General features: G+C 48.0%; 1 protein-coding gene across 2 annotated transcripts in view; it reads right to left on the minus strand.

Moving 5' to 3' along the window:
• Nucleotides 1-7,875: 7,875 nt before the first annotated feature.
• NKAIN3 (sodium/potassium transporting ATPase interacting 3) overlaps nt 7,876-17,338 on the minus strand; it is a 274,113-nt gene continuing 264,650 nt past the window's right edge. Inside the window, exons 6-7 of one of the 2 annotated variants that reach the window (XR_003760798.2) lie at nt 11,483-11,715; nt 7,876-11,381 (exon numbers count right to left, since the gene is read on the minus strand). Coding sequence is in view for 1 of the 2 variants with exons in the window: in XM_029068368.2 (XP_028924201.1) it covers nt 11,696-11,715 (20 nt within the window). In the remaining variant the exon portion in view is untranslated. Of the gene's footprint in view, nt 11,716-17,338 lie in introns of both variants that reach the window. The other variant, XM_029068368.2, reaches the window with a different exon arrangement.

Here is a 17,338-nt window from a genome sequence, read left to right on the forward strand (position 1 = left end):
GTATCCACCCCAGCGCTTAGTATAATACCTGGCATACAGGAAGAGTTTAACAAACACCACAGTTATTATTATCATTATCATTACTAATAATCAGGATTTCTTAAACTGGAAAAGATTCTCCCTCCACAGCGGGGCCCTCCGCTAGGTGTTTTTTTGTTTTGTAAGTTCGTTTTTGAATAATAATTGTGGTATTTATTAAGGGCTTACTTTGTAGCAGGCACTGTACTAAGCGCTGGATACAGTCGGGTTGGACCCAGTCACTGTCCCATGTGGGGCTCAGAGTCCCCATTTTACAGATAAGGGAACTGAATGAAGGTAGAGCATCTGGCCATGGCTCCTTCTAGAGAGAAGGACCGACAGGTAGATGAACATCCCCCTCTTTCTCACAGCCTGATTTCCATCAGCCGGGGATCCGGAACTGCCCTCAGGTGGTAGTGCCTTGGAAACTATGGGATGAAGCAAATAGTGGGTGTGCATGAGTATGCGTGCACTTCACATTGGCTCCGTGATCATAGCTCTGTCACCTGTCTGCTCAGCAAAGGAGGACCATTCGAGGAGGTTCTTATTCTTAAAGGCGCTTTGTCCTCTAAGTACTTGCTCAATTAAAATCCCGCAATAAGTCTCCCTTCGCGTACTGATTTCCAAAATGACAAAGACTCGAGTGGGCACCGCCATTAGCGGCTAGTGACTTGGCCCAGTGTCTTCATTAGAATCTTTTTTTTAAGCCATTGTAAATGGCAAGAGGTTATTTAGAGATCACATTTTCGTCAGCTGACTAGAAGGTCTCACTGCTGCATAATCTGGAAACAGATTTTTCAAGTCCGAGTCTCCTTTCCCATTGTACGAAACTAATGTCAGGCCTAATTATGTGACACCAAACAGAATGACAAAGGTGGGGCTAGGCCCGAATGGAGGTGGAAGACAGATCGGGAGTAGCCCAGTATTGCACTGTATTTGCCTAGGTAAGACTGCCTCCATTTTAAAAATGGTGAAAATATACAAACTGAGGTAAAATTTATATAATATGCTTACATCAGCCACCAATATGTGAATAGTACAGAAGAGAATCATTAGAGTACAAAGTTACTTTCTTTAGGATACTTGTTAAGTGCTTAATTTGTGCCAAGCACTGTATTAATTGCTGGGGACAATCCAGTTGGACAGTCTCTGTATTATATAGGACCTAAAGTCAAAGAATGAGGGAGTAGGATTTAATGCCCACTTTACAGATGAGGTAACTGAGGCATCGAGAAGTTAACTGACTTACCCAGGATGACACAGCAGACAAGCGGCGGAGCCGGGGTTGGAATCCAGGTCCTCTGACTCCCAGGCTTGTACACTTACCACTAGGCCATGCTGCTTCCCTGAGGAAAAATACGGCTGACATCAAACCGCTGGAAGCAATGTTTAAAGGTGGCAGAATGAACCATAATCAGACTTGCTACTTCCGTTTCCGTCGGTGTGTTGGCTGGAAAAAAGATCCTTGAGATTTTTGAACGTGCCAGCCCCTGAACTCCAGAAAAGTTCCAAACTTATCAGGTCATATGATCCATCGGTGGTGTTTACTGAGCAGAGCACTCTAAACTGGGGAAAGTGCATTACAGCCCTGCCTCAAAGGAGCTTACATTTTATCACTGTTTATGTGTGAGCCAACTAGCAGGCTGTTGAAAAATATCTCAGGCAGTACCATCTTTCTGGGTCAGACCACTGGTCCCACCAGCCCGGCTTTTTGTCTCTAATCAGGGGCACCAAAGCAGGCTCTGAGGAGCTGCAGGATGGGTACCTGCCCTCCTACCATCCAAATAGTCACAGCTGTGACTAGCATCCCGGCTCTGCCACATGTCAGCTGTGTGACTGTGAGCAAGTCACTTCACTTCTCTGTGCCTCAGTTACCTCATCTGGAAAATTCATTCATTCATTCAATAGTATTTATCGAGCCCTTACTAGGTGCAGAGTACTGTACTAAGCGCTTGGAATGAACAAGTCGGCAACAGATAGAGACAGTCCCTGCCGTTTGACGGGCTTACAGTCTAATCGGGGGAGACGGACAGACAACAACAATGGCAATAAATGGAGTCAAGGGGAAGAATATCTCGTAAAAACAACGGCAACTAAATAGAATCAAGGCGGTGTACATTTCATTAACAAAATAAATAGGGTGAGACTGTGAGCCTCACGCGGGACAACCTGATGACCCTGTAACTACCCCAGCGCTTAGAGCAGTGCTCTGCACATAGTAAGCGCTTAACAAATACCAACATTATTATTATCCCTAACTCTCCTTTGAGCTACCCATTTTGTACCTGTCATTGTATCCCCACCGGGCAGTTACCCATCCCCTAGATTTGCCAGCTGTTGGGTGAAGTCAGTCCTTCTTAAAACAGTGCTAAGCACTTAAAACCGTGGTCTGCACATATTAACCACTCAATAAATACCCTTGATAGAAATTTCCTCGCAGCTTTAACGAATGCCCCTGATGCTGGGGGATTTGTAAAACAATTTCATGTTCTCCTTCTCCCCCACCTTTCACGGTCATCACCAATGGTATTTATTGAGCTCTTACTATGTACAGAGCACTGTACTAAGCACTTGGGAGAGTATTAAATGATTTTGAGACTATCAATCACGTCCCATCTCAGCCCCCACCTTTCCCAACTGCTTCAATCAATGGTATTCATTGAGTGCTTATGGTGTGCTGAGCACTGTACGAAACACTTGAGAGAATATAACAGAGTCGGTAGACATGTTCCCTGCCCACAAGGAGTTTACAGTCTAAAGGGGGAGCCCAGAACACAGGCCTGGGAGTCAGAGGACCTGGATTCTAAATCCTTTCTCCGCCACATGTCCGCTGTGTGACCTTGGGCAAGTCGACTTAACTTCTATGCCTCAGTTCTCCTGTCTTCCCTCCTTTAGACTGTGTGGAACAGGGACTGTGTCCAACCTAATCAACTCCTATGTATCCCAGCGCTTAGAACAGTGTTTGACACATAGAAAGCACTATACAAATACCATTAAAAAAAATAACATTAGAGTTTAGTGGAACCGAAAGGCATCCATCACTCCCAGAGTTGGAGCACTCCTTAATTTCACCTACCTCAGTTCCAACTTCAAAATACATTTTGGGGGTCACAAGTCAAATTGGATGGGGCAGAGCAAATTCTCCTCCTCTTTTAGATCTATTACAAGCAACTGCCAACATCAACTCCCCACCCCCACTTAAAAACCTGAATGAAGCTTTAACTCTTCTACATACACAAACCCTGAAAGCACACCAACCAGGAAAACCAGATTGGATCAATCATCTACCTGCTGCCATTGAAAAGTTACTGTTGAGTAAAGAGCCGGGTCTAGAATTATCTAAAAAAAAAAAGAGCTAAGAATGGAGAAGAATCTGTATATTCCAAGACATCTGGCAAGCTGCTTTTCACATTGTCTGAAGTGTTTGAAAAAGAAGATCCTAGTTATGAAGAGACAGCTTTAAAAAAGAAATCCTTAAGTCACAAAAACACACACATAGTTCCATTACCTGTGTCACACTGATGGTTCAGTAGCGTCCTCCAACCCGTCTGAGAAGCAGTGAGGCCTGGTGGATAGCTCGCGGGCCTGGAAATCAGAAGGACATGAGTTCTAATCCTGGCGCCTCCACTTGTCTGCTGTGTGACCTCGGACAAGTCACTTAACTTCTCTGTGCTTCAGTTACCTCATCGGAAAATGGGGATTAATACCGTGAGCCCCAAGTGGGACATGGACTGTGTCCAACCTGAGCAGCTTGTTTTCACCCCAGCGCTCAGTACAGTGCCTTGCACATAGCAGGTTCTTAAGAAATACCATAAAATAAAAACCTTATTGTGTTTCTTAGTTCTTCCATGGTTGGAAAGGAGAAATGTAAATCATTTTGACCCTGGAGTAGCGAATAAAAAGTTTGAATTCAAAGCGGTGGAGACAGCAGAGCATTATTGTAATATGGAGTCACAATGTTCCCTCAGGCAATTTCATTCTTCATTCAGGAAACAGAGAGTCAAAACTAGCACCATTTTCTACTGCAAGGTATAGTTTATTCATAATTGAAAGAATAATCCAGTTTCCTTCAACATAATGTACACTGTACCCAGAATAAAGGGGGTTCATAGGGACGTAAAAATATGTACATAGTGTTCCTATAACACTTTCTCATCACAATAGAATGTGGGTATAATATGCACGGTATTATACACACACACACACACACACACAATGTAAAAAGTAACTTGTGCAAAAAAATCTGGATTCTATTTTTATATAAAAAAAACATTCATTTTTCACAGGCTACCAACCAGCACATAGGATCTCTCCTGAAACGATTAAAACAACACCTTTCCAGTTTACGGAGAGCTGGCAGTTTTGAGGTCCGTACAAAAAGATGGTAGGACATAGTGAAGTCACTCCACAGTGTTTCTATGGGACAGTAGAAATTCCGATCGGTATAAAATATCATTCAACGTATTTACAATGAGATGCAACAAGTTCTAGTGGCAGAGTAAGGGACACGGACGTGTCGGAAGGCAGTGCGGGAGAAACAAGCAGTGTTTGAGATGGAGAGCGTCGTCAAGACATCTGTCTGCCGGAACGGGGAAAGTAACGAACGGAGAAATAGACAGGAGGTGCAGAAGCCTGGTCCTTCACTCGATCTTTTCTTCAGACAGCGCTTTCCAAAAAGTCAAATACTGCAGGCGTTTCTGACGTTCTCCATAAGATGGCAGAATTGGCACAATGGTGAGAGCAAACGGACCTTCCTTCTGCCAGTCCCAACATCAGGCACATTCGAGTTAGGGGCGAACTCTCCGTTCTCATCCAGAACTTGCCAGCAGGCAGCCAGCTCATGGGAGACAGCGTGAAGGATCCGACTGCGCGTTGGGCTGATTCCCTAGTATCAGCCTGGGACAGAATCATCAGCTTTGGGTTAATTCGAAACAGCACCACCGTCTTTTAAAGGGGTTGAGGTCACTGAATTTTGTCTGGTTTCTACTTTGATGCAAAGCCACCTCGACTGCTTTATACGAGGCATCTCGCCCCTGCCCTCGTTTACGGCTTCATCTTCTTTGCATCCGGAGCGGCCCCTGACCCTGTACAGCAGGCACTGGCCCGTGAGCCTGCTAAAGTGGCCCGGGCCTGCCCCCTCTCACGTGGGGTGGCAGAAGAGGACTCACCTCTGGTCAGAGTCCCTGCAGGGTGGGACCCAGAGGTGACGTCCGTCGGCTCTGTGTCGGATGTGCCGCCCGAGCCGTCCCGAACTCGAGGATGGCAGTCTGCCCGCGGGGCATCTCCGTAGGCAGAGATGCCCGGTGGGGGCCGGAGACTTGGGGGACTGGGACCTGGTTCAGCCCCAGGGCTCACAGTGCTGGAGGAAAGCCACTGGGATCCCAGCAGCCCGGAGGAGGACGGGGAACTGGCTCCCCAGTGAGACTCCGTGTGGAAGACATGAGACCACAGACCCTTTTGATATGAGCTGCGCTAACTCAATCACAGTGTGATTTCCATCTGGGCTCCCTCAATTCTAGAAGTCCAAAGAACAAGCACAAACTTAATGGGCATGTAGCAATTCACGGGAGGAAACACAGGAAATAGGAGCTGCTCCTATGAGGGGAGAGGAGGTATCCTTTTCCAGAGGGCCAGTTGTGAATATCAGAGGAGAGGGTTTAGTGCGAGGAGATCCTTGCATTTCTTTCCAGCAGAAAGCACCTCACTGCCTATGCATTTTCCTGAAGACTCCATCTCAGAAAGCCTCCTTGGGACCTCAATTTCACTCCACCGAGAGGGACGGGATTGCATTTGCTACACCGGTGGGTCAGTTTATTTTCCCCCAGTAAACGGTTGCCTATTGCTAGTTACTCCTGCAACCTAATTCTCTGCAGGTGGAGCCCACTGATGGGAATCAAGGGAAGCAAGAGACTGAAAAAATGGGAGGCTGCATGAAGGCTGTTTTCCAGACTCTGGATAGAGCTATAGGTGGAGGGGCCGGAGTGAGAGCGGAGCAGCAGAATAGAGACAGGTTAGGGAAGTAGCTAAAAGCCTCTGCTGCTGGCCTAAAAAAACCCCTGGATTTGGAGGAATGGATAAGTGACAGCGGGTGCCAGTGGGGGAAAGAGCTGCTACTGAGGAAAACCAGGGAGGAGGGTCAGGACAAAAAGGAAAAGTAGGAAATACACACAAATTCACACAGCGTGGCCTAGTGGAAAGCACAGAGGAGTGGGAGTCAGGAGGCTTGGATTCTAATCCAGGCTCTGCTACTTGACTGCTGATTGATCCTGGGCAAATCATTTAATTTATCTGTTCCTCAGTTTCCTCACCTGTAAAATGGAGATTAAATACCTGTTTCCCCCACCCTCCCTTGGGCTGTAAGCCCTGCGTCGGATAGGGACCATGACAGATCTTAGCACAGTCCCTGGCACATAGTAAGTGCTTAACAAATGCCATGTTTACTATCCTCACCTGGTATTTTTTTCTTGCACTTTGTACAGTTCTCTGCACACAATCATAATAATGATGATAATTGTGGTATTTGCTAAGCACTTAGTACATGCCAAACACTTTACTAAGCGCTGGGGTAGATAGGAGGTAATAAGGTCCCATTTAGGGCTCACATTCTCAGTAGGAGGAAGAACAGGCATTGAATCCCCATTTTACTGATGAGAGAACTGAGGCACAAAGTTAAGTCTGCTGTGTGACTTTAGGCAAGTCCCTTAACTTCTCAGTGCCTCAGTTACCTCATCTGTAAAATGGGGATTAAGACTGTGAGCCCCACGTGGGACAACCTGATTACCGTGTATCTACCCCAGTGCTTAGAACAGTGCTTGGCACATAGTAAGCACTTAAATACAATCATTATTATCAAGTGATTTGCCCAAGGTTACACAGCGGGTGCATGGCGGAGCTAGGATTTGAACGAGGTCTCCTGACAATCAGATCTTAAGTACTATTACTTCCATTGCTGCTGAATGCTCCAGAGTAGGAGGAGCTAGGAAGGAGCTAGAAGCTACAGGAACACCACCTGCCTTGAAGCGGAGCCCATCCAGAAGGCTCTTGACCGGACTTGAGCTGGGCTCCATCATGCCAACCCTCTCAGCCTGCACCTTTTCAATCTTGGCAGAAACTGCCCCATCCCCTCATCGTCGCTGTCGCCCTTACCTGTCCCTTTCTGACCTTCCAAAACTGTGGCAGCCAGAACCGCCCACTGTGCCATCTCTGGAGTGGGAAGTGGGGAGAAACAAGAAGTTGATAAGCAAGGGGGCGGAACATGCAGTTAAAGACTGACCGTGTCCCTGGATCTCTCTTCGAAAACACAGCAGCGAAAGGTCAAAAAAAAATCCTCAGACGTATGTCCAGCCCTCTAACCACCTTAGGCTCATCAAGCCCAGCACTCAAATTCCAGCGGCACTACAGAGGAGACAGGTCAGGAGCAAGAAGGATTCTGATGGATGTTTCTGCTTGCTCTGACCCGCGGCACTGAAAAATAAATTTGCTTCTGTAAAGGGGAGCAAGGGGGACGCCACGAGCTCAGAGCCGATTCCAGGAGATGGGTCGGAGATGCTTGCGTGATAAGGGGAGGAGCTGAAACAGGGGAGAGAGAACAACTTCCCTCCACCACCCAGTGCCCTATTCTAATCAAGGCAAGCCAAGGTAGTGCGGGGAAAGGGGAGGGAAACTATGCCCAGAGCAGGTGCATTGAAGTGAAGTATCAGTTTATAGAGGACCAGTCGGTAGAGACCTGGACTGAAAAGAACAAGACAACTGCATCAGAAGCTCCCCTCTAGACTGAAAGTTCATTGTGGACAGGGAATGTGTCTGTTTATTGTTCTATTGTACTGTCCTAAGCACTTAGTACAGTGCTCTGCACACAGTAAGCGCTCAATAAATACAATTGACTGACTGATCAACTGACATTCTCCCTGCCTTAGCTCTACCCGGGATGTCCCCTCTCAGAGACTCTTTTCAAAACTGAAAGTATCTGAGTCACTTGCATCCATCACTAAAATGATTGTCTCAAATCAATCTCCTCTGGAAGACTTTGCCTTTCAAAGGGTCATCTCCAGCCACAAAATGGGTAGCAGCTGGGCTTCTCGAGTAGGGACCCCTACTCCACGCCCACGGTTGTGGTGGGGGTCTCTGTCCCGCCCTTTCCCAAATTCCTTCTGCAAACCAGATTTAACTTTCAAACTGTTTCTGCCTCTGTGGTTTCTCTCATGCCAGAGTCCATCCTTAAGTCCATCCATCCATCTCTATCCTGAGATGCTGCTTCTGTGTTGGGCTGAGAATCCAGCTTCTAGACCCCCAACCGGTTTCCCTGGGTAATCGCAGCGTATCGCTATATTGTACTCTACCGAGCGCTTAGTACAGTGCTCTGCACACAGTGAGCACTCAATAAATACGACTGACTGACTGGACACAGACCCCAAAAAGAGAATCAGGGGATCTGAAGTTTCTAGTCTAGAACTTTCAATGAATTGCTTTCTGGCTGGGAAACTGAATTTCTCCTGAAAGCAGACACTACAAAGATGAAGGCCAAGTCCATCCTGAACTTCCCCATCCCCTCATTGCTCAGTGATCCCATCCCAACTGGCACGCATGCCCACCACTTAGCCGTGTCTGGCCGGGGGCGGGGGGGGGGGGGGAGGAACACCCAGTGTGGTCACGGTCTTCCTCTCACTAGAAGCTCCAGAACTTTTTAGTGGAGGAGGCACTTCCACTCCAACCCAGAGGAGCCAAGATTTCCCTTTCAATTGACAAAGATGGAAAAGCCCAGCATTCTTCCTTGTTCCTCCATTTAGAAAGAGCCACGACGGCTTCTCCTCAGCCAGGGTCGGGGGAGCTTGGGTTCGTTCTAATGAAGACAGATTCCTCTCGGTCAAGAAGTTCAATGGGTTGACCTCTGTGCTCCCGCAGCTGGCTGCCTCCCCTATTTAGATCTACCGGGAAACCCCGGTGCTCATTTCTCGGGAAACACTTTCCAATATTTTTCATGCAAGAGCTGACAAGCGGCGGCCTGATGTCACAATTTTATAGCCTGTGCGTCCTTAGCGCTGGCCTGACATTGTGGGGCAGGTCTAGGGGAGAGGAATCCCGTCTTTAGTACGGTGCTCGGCACACAGTAAGCGCTCCATAAATATGATTGACTGGACTGACTCGGCTAACAGTGCCTAGCAGCCACAAGCACCCTGACCATCTTTCCTTCCCTTGGGTGTAATTCCTGCCCTCTCTCCACCTCCCACTGCCAGCACACTCTGGAAGTCCCTGCAGTACCACGGGTGCATCTGGAAGTGATCTTTGTGCCTCTTATCCCGGGTGACAAGAAGAAAAGCTGCTGAAAATCATTTGGGTACTCTCTGCCTCCCCAGACAGCAGGAGCCATGAGAGATGCCACCTGCTAGCATGAGACGGGGGAATCCCATCTGATAGGACACTCCTCTCCGATGAGGAAGCATCAGCCCCTGAGGAGATGGGCACTGTGCTTTCCCTGGCAGGGGGTCACGGGACCTCTGCCCTCCCTTGCCAAGAGCCCCTGGACCCACCAGACCTGGACCCCTGGGCTTCCAACATTGGGTGTGGCCGATTGCCCCTGGAACCAGAACCGGTGTGGGTGCAAAGCTTCGGGTAAGAGCCACGCGCTTCCCCGACCACCAAGCAGTTGCCCAAATGTTCTGTGAGGTAGACCGCCCGGCCCCCAGAATGTGACGGTCAGGCTGAGGAGGTCCGGACGGCGGGCAGACCGACAACGTGTATATTTCAGGACAAGATCACAGAAAAGTCATTCCTGCCCTCTCCTTGTAGCAGCTGCTTTCTGGAGCACCACACTCCTGGGGGATTGGTGGGTGTGTGGCATGGGGAGGGAGCTTCGGGCCAGGGGCCTAGAGCAATTAGCCTCACTGTCCTACGCTAAGGATGGCACTGACCTGTGGCAGAGCTTCCAGGCCACCGGGTACTGTTACTGTCACTGGGGAGGATCGGAAAGGAAATGGCAGGAAAGGACTTCATGAGAAAGCCCTGAGTAGGTCCTCATTAGGAGGCCGAGCAAGACATGAGGCCAGTCTGGCCGCTGCCCATCACGATAACCTGGGCTTCACCCTTCCTTCTTTGAGCTCCCCGAACCACCTCCCCAGAGCCGGAGAAGATCGGAGGGACCCGTGCCGTCCAGAGCAAGAGCAGTTTTCAGTATGGCTCGCTCCGCCTTTACAGAGCCTCAAGGAAGGAGGGCGGACAACCTTCGAAAGACTAACTGGGGCATTTTTGAGGGTGTCACGTCAATGAGACTCTGACTGGGACCAGGACAGGGTGAGGGGTGAGAATGGGGTTAAATCACCAAGAAGTCTAAGTGCCTTGAGAGGGGGGAGAGGAGGTGGGGAGGGTGGAATCAGGAGGTGACAAAGTGTGTTGCTATTCACACTGCTACTTTGGAGGTTTTGAGCTAAATCCTGAGGGAAAGGGTCGGGTAGTGGGTGGGAAGGGGGAGGGGAGGAGAGGGAGTCACCTGTGACGGCCCGATCTGCCCCGTCAAGTCGGTTCGGGAAGGTGAAGGAAGCCTCTCTTTAGATCGGGACCCTTTGCCTGCAGCAAATTCCACCCGGGTGCCCAGTGGGGAGAACTAGAAAATGCCAAGGAAAAGGAAGGGGCTTCGGAGAGCCACTTCCTCTACAGAAAAAGATTTTGCCTAAATCCCTCTCGTGTTGGTGCACCCCTTCTCTCAGTTCTGGACATGTCCTTCTCACAAGAATCATTTCAGAGACCTCCCCGGCCCGATCCATTCCTTTCTTTCTCTTCCAGCAAGAGGGGAGGGGCATCTGGCAGAGGCGCCTAAGGCTGTGATTGGTGCCGAGATGCCAACTCTACACATGTGAGTGCTTCCGAAGGAGGAAGCGGAAACAAAGTAGAAAATGTGCAAACTACAGAAATCCACAGCATCCCAAGGGTAAGATGTCTCATAGACTGAACCATCCCTGGACTCTCCCTTCTCCTCTCCCCTCCACCTCAGAGAGCAGAGTCACTGGGGGCAGGAGAGGAGCTGAACACCCCAACTGCTTAAGGAAAAGGGCGATGGAAGATAAATGCTTAGTACAGTGCTCTGCACACAGTAAGCATTCAATAAATACCACTGATGGATTGATGAGGGAACGTACCCTGTCATACGTTCAGGTTCGAAAAACCCAGAAGGGAGACAGGGAGCAAAGCACCATCCTGCAGGCATCTGGCGTGGTCCACAGCTCACCTTGGCCAACACAGGTTCTACCAGCCATCGTACAACTGCAGCAGGCGGAGAATTCTAACGTGGTCGTAGAAACACGCACACCTACATCTCATAGAAGCTGACTGAAGGGCCTCATCCCAGACACCCTCGTTTTTCACGCCTTCCACTAGACAGCATGAAAAATAAAAAACCCTTCAGGTTTCAATTTACACATGTCCGTTTTCACAGTAAATGGTTAAAAAAAAAAAGAGCCACCCTGGTACCTACAATTCACTTAACGACAACGTGGATACGACGCAGGCTGTGACCGAAGGATTCGTTGGTGACTGGAAAATCAAGGGACAGTCCGTTCTTCCTAAAAAATTCGAGAGGTGGTGTGTCTGTGAGAAGGATTTTTCGCTCGGGGTGCTCTCCATCTTAGGTTGATTTCTTTCCGTCTCAGGTCAATGTATTCAGCGGATACAGCCCGGCCACTGCATGTTACTTATTTCGACCTGAAACTGAAAATGCAAGTTACTTCAAAGAAAGTGGGACATGTGTGGGTTCCTGTTAATCTGACTGTAGGGGACCAGGTATACGGGACAGGTGAAGGATAGGAATCTTGGGAGGGAAATTGTCAGCCACACAGCCACTCTGTCGACCACAAAGTGGCACTGTGGTGGTTAGAGATAGAGCAGCTTGGAAAAACTATAGGGAAGTCTATACGGATGGGGAAAACGGGGTTGGTTCTGCCTGAATTCATACTCCCAATCGTGGACGTGGGAGGGAAGCTTCTAGTGCATTCATATTAAGAATTAAAAAAAATACCCTGAACATTTCCAGACCTGACCTGAAGTTGTAGCCTCTCACTAAATCCCCCATCAGTCTCATCGGTGCTTCCTGCCTCATCCTCCAGGTCACAGGCAACCCAGAACCTTTCCTAATAGATGTGAAATACTTCACTGAAAGCATCCAATTAAAATTCATAAACTTCATGAGAGAAAAACAACCCAACAACCAGGATGAACACACAAGATGGGTTAATGCCTGGATCCCTTCCACTTGAAACCTGGATCCTGTTTAGTTGGGGCTTCCATGCTTGTCTGCAGACCCTGGGCACGGCATCACCCAGTTGGTACTTGACGTCCCGCTTTGCTGACAAGATACCTTCAGCAACGATACACGCTGTGCCCTACTTGAGGCATTTGGGAGAATTTCCCTGGCAACTGATTGTATGAATGGGATAGAATTAGGCAATGGACAGTTGTGTATGTGTTTGTTGCAGGGATGGAGGAGGTGGTGCCTGGCGGAGAGAGAGTTGCAGCCACTGTGATCCTACCCGGGGGTTGAACGTTGACTAGCAGGCAGAGCAGTGTCTGGTGCTCAGGACAGCGTCCGGAGAACATCTCCACGACCACAGACAGCCCCCACTCTCTCCACCCATCTCCGCACAGGGTGTGTTGCTGGCAGTAGATGGGAGGATGGGGGAGATCTGAGAATCGCTCCAGTTCAAGCGGTTTCCCCACCGATTCACTTTCCACTTTTATTCAAGTGCAAAGGGACTTGATCAGCAATCAGTTACAATCTCCACCAAGCCGCTACCCTACCCACCCCTCCCTCGGCGTTTTCCCATCTGGCTTTTCGGTCGAGCAGAGGTTGCCGCACCGATTCTCCATCCACACCATCCAGTCAGAACCGCTCGAGCATTCTAGCCCTTGAGATAAAGCAGAGCCCTGCCACTCTCCCCGCACCACAGCCCTGGAGGGGCCAGACAGCCCCCTCCATGCTGCTGAAAAACAGCAGAAATCCTCCAGTGATTAGATGAGAGATTTTTTTATTCCCAGGCCATTTTAAGTCTGTTTCCCCTGCCAAACTCATACTCGGCCCACGGCTGCCAAGGCGCTTCTTGGAAGAAAGAATATCACTTGTAATTGAATCTCTGTGTGGTTACCACTTGAGTCATCTCAAATCGCCGACAAGCATTTTTGACTGAGCTGAGAGGCGGCCCAAGGCCCTGTGGGTTCTGGGGGGGCTTCAGGTGGACCCAGTCTTGTTGACTGTCTGGAGAGTCCCCAACCACTCAAAACTTTGCCACGTGCCCACAAGAACGGGAGCTCAGAAACCACTTTTCCTTTGGATAACGAGCACCGCTCCGGGTCACACATCTCCCCGGCTGTCTCCCCGTTTACACACAAGCAGAAGAGAACTTAGCGTGATGGATTTGCCCTCTATGCTGCTTTTCGTATGAGGCGGGCTCGAGGAACACTGCTGAGGGCTGAGTGGGTGGACAGGTCAGGGAGAACTCCACCCCCGGCATGTGGGAGATTGGATCACCCAGTCCCTCGGGGGTCAACGAGAAACCCCCGCAGCCCACCTAAGTGCATCTCTTTTTTTTATGGTGTTAAGCTCTTACTCTGTGCCAGGCTCTGTACTAAGGGCTGAGGAAGATAAAAGATTATCCTCAGTTACAAATGACATATAAATCACTTCTCTATGCCTCAGTTTCCTCCACAGTAAGAAATGCTCTTACTCCTACTTGAGATTGTGAGCCCCAGTTGGGACAGCGACTGTGTCTAACCTGATTATCTTGTATTTACCCACTGTTTAGCACAGAGTTTGGCAAAATTTTCTCCACTAGTCTCTTGGAATAAAATCATTACACAAAATACCTGTAAAGTCCTTTCAGCTCATTTGTGCTTTTGTGAAGGGGAGGGAAAAGGATATTGTTTTCCACTTCTATTTCTGTCTCTCCCTCAGTTCCACCTGGATCTTCAAATCCCACCTCTGGGCACCAGCCCTTGTTCTCGCTTGCCTCCAGTGGCGGACTCTGAGTTCCCATCCATTACAGGAGACCGTATGAGACCACTTTCATTCATTTAATCATATTTACTGGGCACTTACTGTGTTCAAACACTGTGCCCCTCCCCACAGCAAACAGATGATACCCTCAAGGCTATGTGTGTGTAGTCCCATAGCCCACAGACTTGAGTCGAATGATACTGCAATGGCTACTATTCAATCCTGAATTTCACCCCTTGCACAGTCAGGTTACCTAATGAAAACACCACCAGTTCTACCTCTATCTCTGGTGCTGGGTTGAAAATCTTCTTAATGATAATCTAAACAACAACAGAAACAATATGGTAGGTGGTCAGTGGACTTGTGTGGAGATTGAGTTTGCTTCTTGCAGGGGCCAAGCCAGGGGTTGGGAGGTAGGCATCTTTGAAACTTGCATTTGTCTTACCAGCCATGAGGCTACAGTAATCCTCAGACACAAACTCTCCCTAGGGGACCATATCAGTATGACCCCAGTGTTGCCTAGTGGATAGAGCGTGGGCTCAGGAGTCAGAAGGACCTGGGTTCTAATCCTAGCTCCACCCCTTGTCTGCTTCACTTCTCTGGGCCTCAGTTACCTCATCTGTAAAATGGGGATTGAGAGTGTGAGTTCCATTGTGGGACAGGGACTCTGTCCAAACCGATTTGCTTGTATCCTCCCCAGAGCTTAGTACAGTGTCTGGCACATAGAAAGCACTTGACAAACATCACAATTATCTCTTCCGCTCGGCACCCAGCTCCGTCTGCTGGAGACGGATTTTGGCCCGAGGAGACTGCTGTATTGTCTCAGCAATGAACATCTTTACCCCCCCAGCGTTCACCAATATTACTACAATCACTCCTACTCCTCCTAATAATAATTTCTGTTAATCACATTCAATGAGCCAAGCAACGTGTAAAGTTTCAGTCCACGTTTCCCCACTCCTCAAGAACCTCTAGTGGTTGCCCATCCACTCCCGCATCAAACTGAAACGCCTTCCCATCAGCTTTAAAGCACTCAAACTCCTTGCCCCCTCCTACCTGACCTCAGTACTCTCCTGCAACAACCCAGCCCACACATTTTACTCCTCTATTGCTGACCTACTCACTGTACCTCGATTTCATTTTTCTTGCCACAGACATTTTGCCCACATCTTGCCTCTGGCCCGGAATGCCCTCCCTCTTCGTATTCGACAATCACTCTTCCTATCTTCAAAACCTTAATAAAGGCACATCTGCTCCAAATGGCCTTCCCTCACTAAGCCCTCTTTTCCTTTTCTCCCCCTCCCTTCATTCACCTCCCCCCTCAGTCCCACAGCACTTATGTACATTTCTGTCACATTTCTGTCATTTCTCTCTCTCCCTCTAGACTGTAAGTTCCTTGTGGGCAGGGAATGTATCTGTTATATTGTACTCTCCCAAGACCTTACTACAGAACTCTGCACTCAGTGAGCACTCGATAAATATGACTGATTGAACGATACGAGATAATCAGGTTGGAGGTAGTCCCCGTCCCACAAGGGGCTCACAGTCTAAGTAGGAAGGAGAAGAGGGATTGGAGAGAGAAAACAGGCTGGACAATTTCTCCAAAACTCAAGCAGACACTTCATTCACAGGACTGGCCTTTAGAGTAATGCTTACATGAATATGAATTGTATTTAGAAGGAATGATGCTAGCAATCGATCCCTCGAGAGCCTGCCAAATGTTTATGGAGGTTAATTACTTTTTTGTGGGGATGGGGCAATCTATTTCGCCATGCCTCTCCATTCCCCTTGATTAAAAGCATTATTTTCGGGAAGTCAGACATGATAGTAACAGGCTCTCGAGTCCATTTTTAGGAGTAAATGACTCACTGAGAGGGTGACAGGTCCTTATGATTACAGATTCCCCATATTCTAGTCTTTCAAAGGTACTCATAGAGATGGATATAGCTCAAGGGGAGAAATGAACAAAACAAAACAAAAGGAGACAGAAATAGACTTTTTTCATTAGGATGAATGATGGAAAGCATTAACTCCATTCCAGAAATGTACCTTTTACATGTCATTCATTTCACTGTCTTTGACCTGCAATCATCTTCCTTCTAAGTAGCAGTTCACGCCAGAGACTGAAACTCAACTAAGAAGAACGGTGGCGGGAAACAAATGTTTCTTCAAGCACTTATTACCCGCCAGAAAGTGTCCATCAGCTAAAACGTTAGTCCCGTAGATCCATTAAGCAAAACACGGCAGGCACAGGGGTGACTGTCGGTGATTTTTAAATCTCTCTGACAGGTCTTGGTCGAAGAACGAAGCTTAACTTTATGAATTGAATAATGCAGGCATTTTCATTAAGTCAGATCTAAATCACAATGATTCTGGAGTTATTTGGTACCCAAATACTGTGACATTAGATTACACCTGCATTTCTGTACAGAATTAACTCTCTGGGCATCTATAGAAGGATCCATCTAGCCATTCTAGAACATTACATGAAATGGGAGAGTATTCCATTATGTTTAAAAACTAAATGCTGGCATGAAATGTGTTTAGTTTATGAAATCCTAGGTATTGGCTCCCAGAATTTCTCCTTGCTAAATCAGTCTTGCCCTCTGAAGCAAACTGAATAAACAGAATATAAAAATGAACCTTGGAATTTCCCTTTTATTTTCACCTCCTTGAATGGAAACTATAAAATCATCTTGAGCCTGAGAAGTTTAGAACTAAAGGAAATTTTTATTAGCTTTCTCCATCTATTTCTCCTTTCAGGTTTTTCTTGGATCCTTTTGCTCTGTCTTTTCTTTCTTTATATGGTCTGAATTGATGGCACCCTAGAAATCGATATATCCAGATGGTCATCTCTAATGAAGCATTAATGATACCAAATTAAATCACATTCCTGGAGGTGGTTAACTGCTGTTTTAGTCCTGGCGATAGAGAGGTAGTCCAGGGAGGCTGAATGGCCTTAGTGGAAAGAGAGTAGTTTGGGGAGTCAGCAGATTGAGATTCTAATCATCGTTTTGCCACTGGCCTGGTGGTTCACCTCGTGCAAGTCACTCAACCTCTCTGTGACTTAGTTTCCTCATTTGCAAAATAGGAATAAGATATTTGCTCTTCCTCTCTCCTAGACTGAGAACCCCATGGGGGATAGGAACTGCCTCCAATCTGATTATCAGCACAGTGCTTTGGCAAACAGAAACTGCTTGGAGAAGCAGTGTGGCTTAGTGGATAGAGCCCAGGCCTAGGAGACAGAAGGTCATGGGTTCCAATTCTCACTCCGCCACTTACCTGCTGTGTGACCTTGGTCAAGTCACTTCACTGGGCCTCAGTTTCCTCATTTGTAAAATGGGG

Source organism: Ornithorhynchus anatinus, chromosome 7 (genome assembly GCF_004115215.2).
Source record: "Ornithorhynchus anatinus isolate Pmale09 chromosome 7, mOrnAna1.pri.v4, whole genome shotgun sequence".
Classification (NCBI taxonomy): Eukaryota; Metazoa; Chordata; class Mammalia; order Monotremata; family Ornithorhynchidae; genus Ornithorhynchus; species Ornithorhynchus anatinus.